The sequence below is a fragment of the Pongo abelii genome, chromosome 15 (assembly GCF_028885655.2).
Source record: "Pongo abelii isolate AG06213 chromosome 15, NHGRI_mPonAbe1-v2.0_pri, whole genome shotgun sequence".
Taxonomy (NCBI): Eukaryota; Metazoa; Chordata; class Mammalia; order Primates; family Hominidae; genus Pongo; species Pongo abelii.
In genome coordinates, this window is record NC_072000.2 from 98,314,631 (window position 1) to 98,328,289 (window position 13,659).

General features: G+C 52.8%; 1 protein-coding gene across 2 annotated transcripts in view; it reads right to left on the bottom strand.

Annotated features, from left to right (window-relative positions):
• ASB2 (ankyrin repeat and SOCS box containing 2) overlaps window positions 1-13,659 on the bottom strand; it is a 44,195-nt gene that overhangs the window by 12,077 nt on the left and 18,459 nt on the right. For both annotated transcript variants that reach the window (XM_024232039.3, XM_054530449.2), the window contains 5 exons: window positions 11,498-11,602; window positions 9,051-9,217; window positions 8,085-8,240; window positions 5,747-5,992; window positions 2,096-2,267 (listed from right to left, as the gene is read on the bottom strand). In XM_024232039.3, coding sequence (XP_024087807.2) covers window positions 2,096-2,267; window positions 5,747-5,992; window positions 8,085-8,240; window positions 9,051-9,217; window positions 11,498-11,602 — 846 coding nt within the window. The remainder of the gene's footprint in view (window positions 1-2,095; window positions 2,268-5,746; window positions 5,993-8,084; window positions 8,241-9,050; window positions 9,218-11,497; window positions 11,603-13,659) is intronic.

Sequence of the window (13,659 nt, forward strand, 5' to 3'; positions counted from 1 at the left end):
TCCCGTGTGTTCACTCTGGATCTCTCTGGGGTCAGGCTCAAGGTAAACTGTGTTTGCCCAACTCTGACTGATGCCCTGAAGAGAAAGCAGCCCTCTTGTCCATGGCCACTGTCCGGCTTGAGCTGCTGTCTGAACTGCTCAATCATGGAATGCACTCTCCCTAAGAGCGGGTGAGCATAGGATGCCTGAGCACACACTGGGTGCAGGCACTCTGCTTTTTTCCATTCTATATCCGTGCGTATCCATTTTACTGGTCCTCTGACAACCCCATGAGGCAGGTGTAACCATTTCCCATTTTATAAATGAGGACAACGAGGCTCAGCAAGGTTAAGCAACTTTCCCAATGGCCTCAGCAGGGATTCACACCCAGATCTGTCAGCCTTGTGGACAGTTGTGCTGTCCAGAGAAGGCCGAGTCTCCTCTGTGTATGTACTGGGGGGTGTGGGGAGTGGGGAGGGCATCTTTGGTTGGTCTTGTGGCAGGCACCCTGCACAGAAGGGGCTGGAGCTTTAAGCGTCGGCTCTGAAGCCTTGAGTCTTTATTTCAGCCTTTGGAATGTCACTTTGACCCCATTTCCCTCTGCCTTAGTGAAGACAACAAACATGTCGCAATACACACAGTCTGTGCTTCTCACTCTCCTGCCTGTCTGGAAGACTGGGGTGTGTTTCCCCAAGTGTCATCAGGGTACATAAGATGGGATTTTAAATGAAATGTTTTTAAAATTGATTGTAAATGGATAACATACTAGTGTGATAAATGTTTCCTCTTCAAAATAAATTCATTGTAAGTAAAAACATTATTTAAAGGAAAAAATACTAAACAATGAGCGTATAGATATTTAAAATCAGGAAGAAAATCTGTGAATGGACAAAGTTTGGGAAGCACTGTCCAGCAAAAAGGGTCAGGTGCTGGGGTTTAAGTCCTAGCCCTGGGGACGGGGCTTTCAAGGGGCAAGTCTCTTGACTACCAGAGTCTTCGTTTCCTGTCCTGTAAAATGAAAATCCGGGTTGACCCGCATACCCACAGCACAGTGTGAGGCCCACATGGGAGGCAGATGAGTCACACTCTGGAAATGACCAAGCCCTGTCCATCCTTCAAGGGCAGCTGGAGCTCCATCTCTGCGGCCCAGGTGTCCCCATGTAGCAGTGCTGCTAGGAATGTTTAAAAACTGGCTCAAGCAGGGGCAGAGAAAGGGGGAAAGGACTCTGGTTTGTAGCATTAGCCTATTTCCATGCTGTAAATATTCCCCCATGGCCAATTTTAAGCTATCAATGTGAGGTCAGCAAACACGGAGTTGGGAAGAGGTGTGCAGTCGGTTCATGAGAACTGGCACGAGCTGGCTCTAGCACACCTCTGCCTCTAGCTCTGGCTTGTCTGTCTCCACAGGAGCCATGCAACTCTTCGGCATGCTCTTGCATGATGTCATGAATTCACATATCTGTGCTTCTTCCCTTCCTCCAGATTGCTCCTTGGGAACTTAAGCCTCTTTCTTCTCGCTCAGAGTATCTAGCACATAGTAATTGCTCAATAACTGCTAGTTCTTATCATTGGTGCTGTTTGTGTTATGGTAGGTTTTCCTTGCATGCTTGCTAATTGCCTGGGAGGTTATCCTTGCATTCGTGTACTCCCGGAAATATTCATTAGTTCAGACTCATATCTGCCCCCTGGATAGAATTCCTGTAGATGTGACCTTTGGAGCAGGTGAGTACCTGCCGCCTATGAGCTGTGTGACCTTGGGCAAGTCACTCAACCTCTGTGTCTTAGCTTCCTCATCTAAACAACAGAGATAATAATATCCTCCTCAATGAGCTGTTAAGCAGATTAAATAAGTTTCTGATGCGAAGTACTGGTAAGTGCTGCATAAGGGTTTGCTGTTATTATTGCAGTTGCTGTTGTTACAGGCATTCACTCCATGCTTGCTAACTGCTAAGGGGTTTCTCTCCTTTCCGTGGGAAAGGTGATGTCCATTCTGACCTCTCCTGGGCCTCCCTAATCCTGTGGGTGGGACATTCAGGGCAGGCCCACCCCTCCTATCCCCTACTCCCAGTGTGGGTCTCAGGAGAGCTGCCTGGGTGCTGGCAGAGCCTGGGCTGACCTGTAGTTGCCCTTCTTGGAGGCGATGTGCAGCGGGAGCAAGCCGTCCTTGTTGGTCTTGTTGGCGTCGGCACCCTGTGAAAGCAGAAACTCCACCACCTCCTCATGCTCGTTCTTGCAGGCCTCGTAGAGGGCAGATGCGCTGTCGCTGGCCTGCGTGTTGATGTCAGCACCTGGGGAAGGAGAAGACATCAGCAAGTGGCCAAGTGACGGGGAAGTTGCTGTCCTCAGTGTAACGCCACCGCGTGGTGGGCCTGCTGTGCTAACCACGGTAATGCACGGGACCTTTAACAACGACCCTTAGGAAGGAGGAGTCTACCTGGGGCCACCCCCAGCTTCTTTCAACAACATCAAGACCCAGGGGCCTGGCCAGGTGCGGTGGCTCACGCCTGTAATCCCAGCACTTTGGGAGGCCGAGGCAGGCAGATCACCTGAGGTCAGGAGTTCGAGACCAGCCTGGCCAACATGGTGAAACCCTGTCTTTACTAAAAATATAAAACTTAGCTGGGCATGGTGGTGGGCGCCAGTAATCCCAGCTACTCGGGAGGCTGAGGCAGGAGAATCGCTTGAACCCGGGAGGTGGAGGTTGCAGTGAGCCAAGACTGCGCCATTGCACTCCAGCCTGGGCAACAAGAGTGAAACTCCATCTGGAAAAAAAAAAAAAAAAAAAAAAAAAGACCCAGGGGCCTGCCAGCCCGAACAGAGGCCTCTGAGAGGATACAAGCAGCCACGATGATGCTGGTATTTCCTGAGCACCTACTACGTGCTGAACATCGTGCTTTCCACAGGCTATATCTGAATTCACAGTGGGTGGTCACCCTGTGAGGTCAGTACTGCTCTTATCTCCAGATTACAGATGGGGGCAGTGAAGCACAGAACACCTAGACCACTTGCCTCAGACCACCCAGCTCTTAAAGATGGAGCCAAACTTGAACTCAGATGGTCTGATGGCAGAGGCCATGCTGGATATTCTGATGGTAGAGGCCATGCTCTTAACCCTCACTCCGTGTCAGAGGGCCTGGGCTCTGCCCTGAGACACGCCTCACAGATCTAGGAGAGCACAGAGCCCCTAATAAAGGAAAACCCCAATAATGTTATTAATTGCAATTTGCTATTAATATTGCTATTATTATTGCTAATATTACCATGCTATTAATATGGATCGTTATTGCTATCAATAACTTCTAGCTCTTATCACTAGTGCTCCTTGTGCTAGGTATTCCCTGCATGCTTGCTAATTGCTAATTCTCTGCCTTTCACTTCAAGGAATAAGAGAATTACTTTCTGTCTCCTCCCAAGGAAATACTAGGCCAGGTGCAATGGCTAACACTTGTAATCCCAGCACTTTGGGAGGCCAAGGCAGGCGGATCACTTGAGCTTAGGAGTTCAAGACTAGCCTGGGTAACCTAATGAGACTCTGTTCTCTACACCTACTGAGTAGCTCCTGGCCGGGCATGGTGGCGCATGCCTGTAGTTCCAGCTACTTGGAAGGCTGAGGTGCGAGGATTACTTGAGCCCAGGAGGTTGATATAGGCTGCAGTGAGCCGGGATCACACCACTGCACTCCAGCCTGGGCAACAAAGTGAGACCCTGTCCCCAAAACAAAAACAAAAACAAAACAAACAAAACCCAGAAAACAATAATCCATGCTGCTAGGAGGAGGAATCAGGCCTGGTGACAATCTGCCTTCAGCTCAATCGTCTACACCTGCTTCATTTCCTGGTGGGGGTGGTGAGGGAGAGAACTGATGTGCACACAGCTTTCTCTGCAGAAAGAGAGTTCAGCAGTCCTTTCTTGTTCTGGAAAGACATAGAACTAAGATGCTGAAAGATGTCAGTGGGGCTAAAATCAAAAGCGTCTGCTAACCACAGGTCATCTCTCTAAGCACATTGCTGATCTCAGACTTTCTGGTAATTTCTTATTTTTGATGATGGTGTGACCAGTTTCTGATCTAGCGGAAAAAACACAGGCTTTGGCGACAGATGAGAATCAGTTGAGGCATCTGTTTCATGAGGCAGAGACAAGCTCTGCAGTCTCAGAAAGCCTTTAGGAGCCTCAGTTTTCTCATCTGTTGACCAGGGATAATAGTATCTACCCCTCGGAGTTACCGCAGGGAGTAAACAAAATAGTGTAAGCACATCTCTCAGCGCAGTGCCTGCCACAGGGAAGCTGCTCAGCAAATGCCAGTTGCTCAGGATGGAAGGAGCTGGGCAGAGGGCTTCGTCCTGCCTTCGGCCTGAGGGAGAGCCAGTGAGCCGCCCTAACCCTCTGTCGGGCTCTCAGAGGCAGGTACCCTGGAGAGCCTGGACCCTACCAGCAAAGCCGCCTGCTCACACAGGAAAAATATTTGGGTTGGAAAATGGACTCAGCCCACAAAGTGAACACACCCTGACTCAGAGTGTCGGTGGGAGACCTGGACAGATGTTTGGAGTTAGCGAGGTCACCCTTGCCCGCTGAGCATGCTGTCCTTCACCAGGACCCCCGGCCTGGGCTCCCAGGACCCTGCCTGTGCCCCTTTGTTCTTACGCTGTGCAGCCCAGATTTGTTCCTGGCTGTAGGGAATGGCCTGCACCTATGTTCCCCACTGCTCAGGCATGGAAGCTTACCTGGGCAGAGTCCCATGCTGCCGACTCTCACAGAGTAGGGTGGCTGGCAGAGCACAAAGCATGTGCAGTTTGGAGTCAGATGGCAGTGGGTCAGCATCCAGGCTTGAACTGTGACCAATTAGTTAACCTCTCTGAACCTCAGTCTCTTCATCTATAAAATGGGACGAGCATACTACCTATCACATGGGGCTATGGGGAAAGCTCCATTGCCCCAGTCTGTGTTCACACTTAGCAAGTCCTCAACAGATTACTACAGTTCAGCCTCAGCGTCTGGATTACCTCTGGCTTCTCTGTTGCTAGAGAGAGAGGGTTACTTCCGTGGAGAGAGAAAAGAAATCAAAGGCGTTCTTGGGAAAGATCAGGATATAATGTTCTGAAACCAAAAGCAAGTCTGCCATGTCTCAGGGTCTTCTGCTACTGGGCCATCATAATGCAGGCAGTATTGTGTTATTTTCTCCCATTAAGATATTTCACAGGCAAAGAGGGCAAAGACCTGGGTTCAAGTCCCAGCTCTGCCACTAATTTGCTGTGTGACCTTGGACAAATCACTTTCCCATCCTAGTCCTTGAGTTCATCCCCATAAAAGGGGAAGGTGATCTAAATGTTGCTTGAGGTTCCTTCTGGCCCTGAAGTGTGATGTGGTGGAAAGAGAAGCGGCTGGGGTGTCAGGAGACCAAGAGTCTAGCTAGTTTTACAACTAATTTGCTATAGTACTATAGATAAGTCACTTCCTCTCTCTGTGCCTCAGACTCCTTGTTTGTAAAATGAAAATGTTGGAAAAGATTATAAATGGCAAATAGGTGGTTCGTGGGCCACACCCCCCATATTTGTGCTAATGGCAGCTGTCACTAGTGGATCCTGACGCTCTTCCCACTGAGCCTGGACACAGCCTCAGCATCTTTCTCAACACAGTACTCTAGGAGGAAACTCTCCATCAGTGTGCCCACAAGATGACCCCTAACTCGCCTTCCCTTGGAGGTGACCTCTGACATCCTTCCCGTGTGCCCTTTGGGGACTGCATGACCTAGGAACCTTTAGCCACTCACCGTACTTGGCTAAGAACCTCAAGGCCTCCAACTGTCCACTCTGGGCGGCCACGAACAAGGGGGTGATGCCGTAGGCGTTCTTGGATTCCACCTTGGCTCCTCCGCTCACCAGGATCTGCATGACCTCCAGGTCATTGCGAGACACAGACTCGTGCAGAGCGGTCCAGCCACGGTTGCAGCGGTGGTTGGTGTCTGCGTTGTGCTGCACCAGAATCTTCACTGCCTCCGCGTTCTTGCGCTCACAGGCTGTGCTCAGGGGGAAGCAGGGATGGTCAGCAGTGCCTGGCAGGAACTGGCCAGCAGAGACTGCATTCATTTGCCTGTCCATTCACTCATCCACTCATTCAGCTTTCCACTGCACGTGTATTAAGTTCCAATCCCTGCAATGAACCTGGGATAGACGACTAAAAGTAATACTGATACTAACATTAGCAAGAATACTTGCTGATTCATATGCATAGTACTGGTTCTATGCCAGGCTGTCTGTTCTAAGCACATTTTACAGGATTAACTAATTTAATCCTCCCAAATCCCCTTAAAGGCTGTAGTGATGTTATCCCCTTTCACAGATAAGGAAGGTGAGGCACAGAGAGGGTAAGTGACTTGCCTGAAGTCACACAGATACTAAGTGGCAGAACTGGAATTCAAACCCAGGTAGTCAGGCTGAAGGTCTCTGTCCCCTGGGATGTCCCAGGATGTCCCTGTCATTTCCCCTTCCAATGGTACCTGCTTCAGTCCTCCACATTACCAAGGCTGGGAGAATCTTTCTAGATGAGGAGTGGACGGTGTCATAATCCTGCTGAACTTCCCCCTGCTCCAGCAAAGGCTACTAATTTCGTTCAGGGTAAAATGCACGTTGTGAGTACAGCTCTGCAAGTCTTTCTTGACCCGCTCTAACCTCCTTTATAAGCCTCATCTCTCTCTAGACCCCAAACGTGCCCTTGGCTCTGGCCCCAGAGTTCTCACCAGGAGCTGCAGGTGGTATTGGAGTCACCTGGGCACTTGTCCAAATTAACCAGCCCTGGAAGCTTCTCTGTGTCTATGTCAGTGGGAGGAGGAGTGAGGAATGGGTCGGGGAGACTGGCAGCAGGGGTAGGAGGGCTGCCTGTGTACTGTTTCAAACAGGACCATAGGCCAAGCCTTCTACCTCTCTAAGCCTTGATTTTCTCACCTGTAAAATGGATAGAATAAAACCTTCTTGAGCAGATGCTATGGGAGTGAGACTGTGTGTAAGGCATGAGCATGGTGCTTGGGACATAGTACGTGTGCTTGCAAGACCAGGGCCAAGCTCTGGCTGTGGGCTGCCCAGCTTCCTGAGCACTCCCTTTGGACAGCTGAGGTTCCAGGTGATAGCCATGGCGCCCTGGCAGGCATGGATTCCAGGGAAGACACTTCCACGGTGGGTCTGCAGTGGATCCAGTGACCTACTACTCAGTTCCTGCTGCCCAAGCTGTTCCAAGCAGTGGATAGACACATGGGAAATCAGGGATATCTGTAATTTTTCCAAGTACAAAGGCCTGATCATTTTTGTAAGACCCCAGCTGATTGCTTCAGCATGTAGGCATGGACAGGATGCTTTAGAATGTAGTGGTTGAGGGCAGTGTGACATCCACCTCCCTGAGTTTAAACCACTGGGGTACCCCTTGCTAGCTGTGTGATCCTGGGCAACCCATTTAATGTCATGGTGCCTTAGGTCCTCATCTGTGAAAGGGGATACCAGCAGTGTCTACCTCATGTGTAGATGAACATGAGGGGTCCATAAGAGAACAGTGCCTGGCACATACTAAACACTCAATCAATGCTAGCTATTGTGATTATTTAGATTTTGACTCTGGGTACTGCTAGGGCAGCCAACAAATGTCCATGGATGATGTACTGAGTAAGCCAGGAGGCCTTGTTTTTCTTAAACAAATGTCCCAGAGGTACATGCTCTCGCATACCTTCATGCCTTTGCCTGTGCGGTTCCTGCTGCTTGGCAAGCAGGTGATTCCTCCTCTGCGGTTCCTCTGGGTGCCCCTCCCCCATGCTCCCACAATGCCTCCTGCCAAGCCCTTTACTGCTGTCTGTGTGTGGGTGCCTACAGGGCTGGGAGGGTGCACAGGTTGGACTATAGCTTTTCAGCTCCAAGCCCTCAGTGTCCCTCAGCATCCTGGCCCATGGGATGCAGTTGGAAAATGTTGGTAAAATACATGCAGGAATGAATGATTCGGTTACATAAATTGTGCATTTGAGCAGGGCCACGTTGGGGGTTATGCACTTATGGGAGCAACATTCCCTGTTGCCCGCCCAGCTTCTGGATTCTTCCTCAGGAAAGCTCACTCCGGGGTGGGGACCTCACCTTTGTAGAGCGGTGTCTCTCGGGATTTGTTGGAGATGTCCGGCTCCGCCCCTGCTTGGAGCAGTGACAGGAGACAGTCCAGGTGGCCCCTGCACGTTGCCAAGTAAACGGCTGTTTCCTCCTGCAGGGTGCGCTGGTCGATGGTCCCTGGGTACGCTAGGGAGGGCCCACCGGGAAACTCATGTAGGAGGAAGATACTCAGCCCCGCAACACAGAGGCTTTCCCGATTGCCTCCCAATTTCAAGAACAATGGATGACATCCTCTGAAATTTACCAACTACAGACTGCATTCATCTGGCCCTTTCACAGGGCCATTTTAGCTTCCTGCTCATACAAGTCCAAGCTCAGATGCCACGTCCTCTGAGAAGCCTTCCCTAATGGAGCCCCTCCCTCTTCGAATACTCCTGTCCTTCCCTCGAACTCACACCAGCCATTGCTGGAAACCCACTGTTACATGCCGTGGTTTCTTGGAGTGTCGGGGGCTGTGTGGGGTCTGTGCTGCTTCAGGGCAGAGGTGACACCTGCCTGCAGGAGTTGCCCTTCTGAACCTGGCTCAGTAGGAAGACAGGGCTCAGAGAGGAGGCATGACTGTCCCGCAGCCCCACAGCAGGTGGGGGATAGCCTTGGCTGGGCACAGGCACAGCTGCAGTATTTTTCACACCAAATCAGCCCCTGGGACATTCTGGAACAAGTTGGCAGTGGCTCTTCTAAAAGTCAGCCCTCCCTCATTCCTTTTCTAGGAATTAGGCTCTCCTGTCCTCGGAGGCCTGGAGAGGTGGCAGCAGGGGATGGGGACAACTCATTTCCCCTCTCGTAACTCCATGACTAACTGACAAATGAATGTGACAGCCTTGCCCGCCCTTCTCACCAAGATGGTTGTGGGCAAAGAACATGAAGCCTCAGGAGCGGCAGCCCTTCCCCCAGTCCCTTTCCCACCTCTTGCCACCATCAGAGCCCGGCCCTCACCTCGCTGCAGGACCTTCAGGCAGCCCAGCTGGCCATAGTATGCGGCCTCGTGCAGCGGCAGCCAGCCCTCCTTGTTGGGCTCTGCGAGATTCTTCCCTTCTTTGATCATGGTCTTCAAGGCCTCTTCATCGCCATCCTTGATGGCCTTTATCAAGGGGTCCACAGGCCTGTGAGAGCAAGGAGTGGGTCAGTCCTCAAGGTCAGGCCAAGGCCAGGCCAGGGGGCCTCTCTTCCAGGGAGTGCTGGCAGTGGAGTCACTCGGTCCTCGTCCCTGCTGGTTCTAGGATAAGCACTCAGCCCCCTGCAGCCCAGTGGCTGCAAGAGGACTGGGGGACCCCTCCATCCCTGTGGCTTTCCATGGCTGCCGTGAATGTTATACCAAGACCAATTCTACCAAGAGGATTCAGGCACACAATGCCAGCCTCCTAGGGGGTGGCTAACCACCCACATGTGAAGCCCTTGTGATAATTAAATGCTTTCCCTGAGTATAGCACTCTAGCGTTTACCAGGCACGCCCACCTCGGGGGCCGCTCTTAACCCTGAGCATCTCTCTGGGGTCTTCCAACTCCTCTCCTTGCCCTGTCGCTTATTCCTACTCCCAGTACATCCAGCTGCAGAAAAAAAATATATACTGGAAGGATTAATAAATTTGAAGCCTTCACAATTTAAAACTTCTGAATGTCAAAGAGATTTGAGGGCTAAAGTGAAGCCGTTCCTTGCTTGGCTTGTTAAAATCCCTTTGTTCATTCATTGCTTCCTTCCTTCCTTCCTTCATTCACTGAGCTCCCTACCCCATCCTTGGAGAGTCCATGAGAACCACGATGCTATGCCTCTCAGATCCACTTTTGGGGAGGGTTCTGCATCAATAGTCCCATTTCCTAGATGGAGAAGGTGAGGCTGGAGGCAGGCCTCATTCCCAGGACACCCACGCCATGTTGGGCTAGGATGGGCTCTGGGGGGTCTCTGCCACCAGCCCCTGCACTCTCCCAGCCACTTCCTCCAGCGTGAGCAGCACTTCCTCCTGACTCTCGGGCTCTCTGGTTATTAATAGCATCAGAGCACAGATGCCGGTGAAGCAACAGACCCAGCAAGGACGATGGGAAACTGACCAGATAAGTCCTGAAGTCCCCATCAGCACCGTCACTGCCACCTTGATGAGTTCCACTTAGGAGCAGCCAGAGCAGCCCCTGTCAGCATCAGGAAAAGCCCAGTGGGGGTATGTGCCCCCCTTTTCCTGGAATGTCTCCAAAGGGACCCCAGCTGAAGTGGAAGGGAGGAGGGCTGGCTTTTCTCGTGGCCTTGGTGAGCAGGGCGTGGTGCAGTGTCGTGAGAACACTTTCAGGACCTGTCGCCCAGCTTGGGTCTCTCCAGCTGTGATGCAAGGACCCTGGAGCTCTCAGCCCACACATTCACAGCTTCTCCGTGACCTCAGACAAAGTCCCCACCCTGTGGGGGGAGGAGGGTGCTGGGGGTGTCAGGCTATCAGAGTAGTAAGCTGGACGGGACCCTAGAGGTCACGTTGCCCTCTCCAGCCATGTCCTGCAGAGAAGGGAGACTCAGAGGGGACAGCGACTCTCAGGCAGTCATGCAGGAGGTGGCAGTAGCTGAGACCAGCACTGGGTCTCCCTTTTCCAGATTGTCAACCACTCCACACACCCACCACACCAAGGAAGTGGAGGGCGGCAGGATTTGAAAAAGACTGGGAAGGAGAAAGAAAATATTGGCCAATTGCCTCTTCCCTTCTCTACAACGTAACTGAGTGAGGAAATGCAGTTCCAGTGATAGGGTCCCTCTTTTGCTTTTGGCTGCTTCCGGGGTCACTATTCCAGGGGTACAGAGAGGGGAGGGAGGCAGAATTATTTTCTAAGGAACCCATTAGCCCTGCCCCCTGGTGCCAGGCAAACAGAACCCCTGCAGCTTAGATTATTTCTGGATTTTAGCACCTGGCACTTCACAACTAAGGGCAAATAAACAAAACAAAGGCTGTGGGTGTGGGCATTTTGGATGTACCCAGAGAGATGGCATGGTGGAAAGTGAGACTGGGACAAACAGAAGGGTGCAGCCAACTCATCAAGTTCAACTCCAAGCTCTCCTAGGCCTCTGGGGTTTTAAGGCCATCTCCCCAATTTCCCTCGTGCTGGGTCCCCAGTTTCAGAGCCCCATGGGGCTCCTCCAGCACTCAGGTCCCATGCTGGGGGCATCTGAGGGGAGATCACCAGCATGCCTGGCTGGCAGTTCCTTGAGGACTGAAGTCTGTGGCCACCAAGTCCAGCTCAGCAGGAGCAGCGGGGCCCCAGGGGGACACCCCTAGAAGGAGCTTACCTGGCAGGTGCCTCCATAGTGCCCTCTGCCCTCCTGGGGGCTGTGGGCCTGCTTCCCACCCTCCCTGCCATCCCAGTTAGGGGAGTGAACTTGGATGGTCCTGGGGCCAGACAGGAGTCACTTACGCCAGCTGGGAGGTCTTGAACAAGCTGCTGCTGTATTTCTGCATGACCCCTTGGAACAAGCCCATTGGGGCCTGGGCCGGCGAGCTCTCAGGAGGTGCAGTGGACCTGGAGGGTGCAGAGCAGGAGTGAAAGAGGGAAAAGTACTCTGCATAGGAGAAGCGGGTCATGGCTTCAGGCAGGAACGAGGATGGAGGGAGAGCCAGGGAGAGCTGACTGACAGACAGACACAGGGCTCTGAACCAAAGCAGATGGCCGGGTCCTCTCTGTGTGCTGGACGCAGCTGCTGTGTCTCCGGATTATTTTTGGCCCTTGGAGGAAGCCCTGGGAGATTTAAATGACCATATAAGACAACAATGAGGTTAACCTCACCCCACCCCCCGGTCCCCCTCCCCAGCCAACCACGAAAGTGGCAGATAGGAAGCAAGGTGACATTCTTCACCCAGGAGGATGTGAGCGGTGGTCGGCAGGTCCCAGGATGAAAGGGGCTCAGGCTCACCGCTGGCCAGGCAGATCCCTGCAGGGCTGGATGAGAGATTCATGGCAAAGCAGAGGATAGGGGAGCAAAGCTGAGAAGCCAAGCTGTACCTGTGCCCCCCACGCCCACTGCCAGCTCCTCATTAGGGGATCTTGTCCCATGGGTAGGAGCAGACACTATAGTAACCTCTATAGTGTTATTATAGGATGCATGAGGAAGGGCGTCGGAACCAGGGCTGCAGTCAGACGGATACAGGTTCACATCCGGGCTCTGGCACTCCTTGGCTGTGTGACGTGAGACAGGTTGAACTTTTCTGTGCCTTAGTCCCCCCTCCTGCAAGGTGGCATGAAAACAGCCTGTGCTCGAGGGCCAGTGAGGCCTGAGTAAGTGAATGGTGTGAGGAGCTTAGTGGAGTGTGAGGCACAGAGGGTGTTCCACATGTACTAACTATTCATTTTATCATCATTTTGCCTCTCTAGGCCTCAGTTTTCCTGCCCCACCAGGCTCTTGTGAGGGTGGAAGAGCCGGAAGGAGGTGGGATGGCCGCTCCACAAATCTGAGTTGGCCTGAGGTTGTCGTGAGAACAGGGTATATGGCCCCTACTGACACCAGCCCCAGTAGGTCAGGCCTGGCACTCTCGACACCCCAGCGGCACTGGCCTTTCACCACACTCTTCTGGGGGGGATTGGGGAGGACTCTGCTACCGGTGACTCACACCCTGTGGGGCATGGGGTAATTATGACCCTGAGAAGCACCCACACTCTTTCTGGCCAGGCCAGAGCCTACAGATTCTGTGGGTACACCCCGGCAAGGCCAGGGCCTGGTAGAGAGGAGCAAGGGTGGCAGGAGGAGGGGAACCTGCTCACCCCTCTGCTTCACCCTCTCAGGGCTGGCTGCAGACCTGGCTGCCTTCCTCATCCTCACCGCTGTCACTCCCTCCCACCTTCCTTCTCCCATCCCCTGCTTCTGGCCTTCTACTGACCCTCACTGGGGTGGGCGGGACACCGCCTCATGTGTCCTCATTTATCCACATCCATCAACCTAGACGGGAGTGCCTTTTACAGATGAGGACACGGAGGCTGTGAGAGGGGATGTAACTGCGCAGGGTCACCTGCAGCGGGACAGCGAGTGGAGCAGAGGTTCAGACTGCCACTGTCTGCCCAGCTGTTGATGCCACCCTGTCCTCTGAAGGCCTGGCCTCTTCCTGCCTTTTCGTCCTTTCTCCAGCTCTCCGAGCTCCACACTGACTGTCCCTGTGACTTTGGACAAGCCCCATCCCCTCTCTGTGCCTCAGTTTCCTTATTTGCAAAATGGAGAAGTGGGACCAGGTCCAGACTGGGGATGTCCTCACTGTTTCTGTAGCTGTGGAGAGACTCAGTGTCCAACAGATTCCAGAGCCAGGGCCCCTCCTCAGCCCTAACAGCTGCTGGGTTCAGTGTCCTCTGCAGGAGTGCCTGGTCCTGAGAAGGAGAGACAGCCGGCAGGTGGAGGCAGCCTGGGGCCAGGCTCACCTCAGCTGTTTCCAGCCCTGTCGTCTTGATGAGGCCCTGGGCTTCCACCTCCCAGGATCCTCGGGTCACGGCCACCCTCATACTTAGTGCATGTGTGGCCTCCAGTTACCTGCCATTGTTAGAATGTTTTTAGCAGGATAATAAAGCATTGGGAAAAAGCCCACTGTGCCATCCTA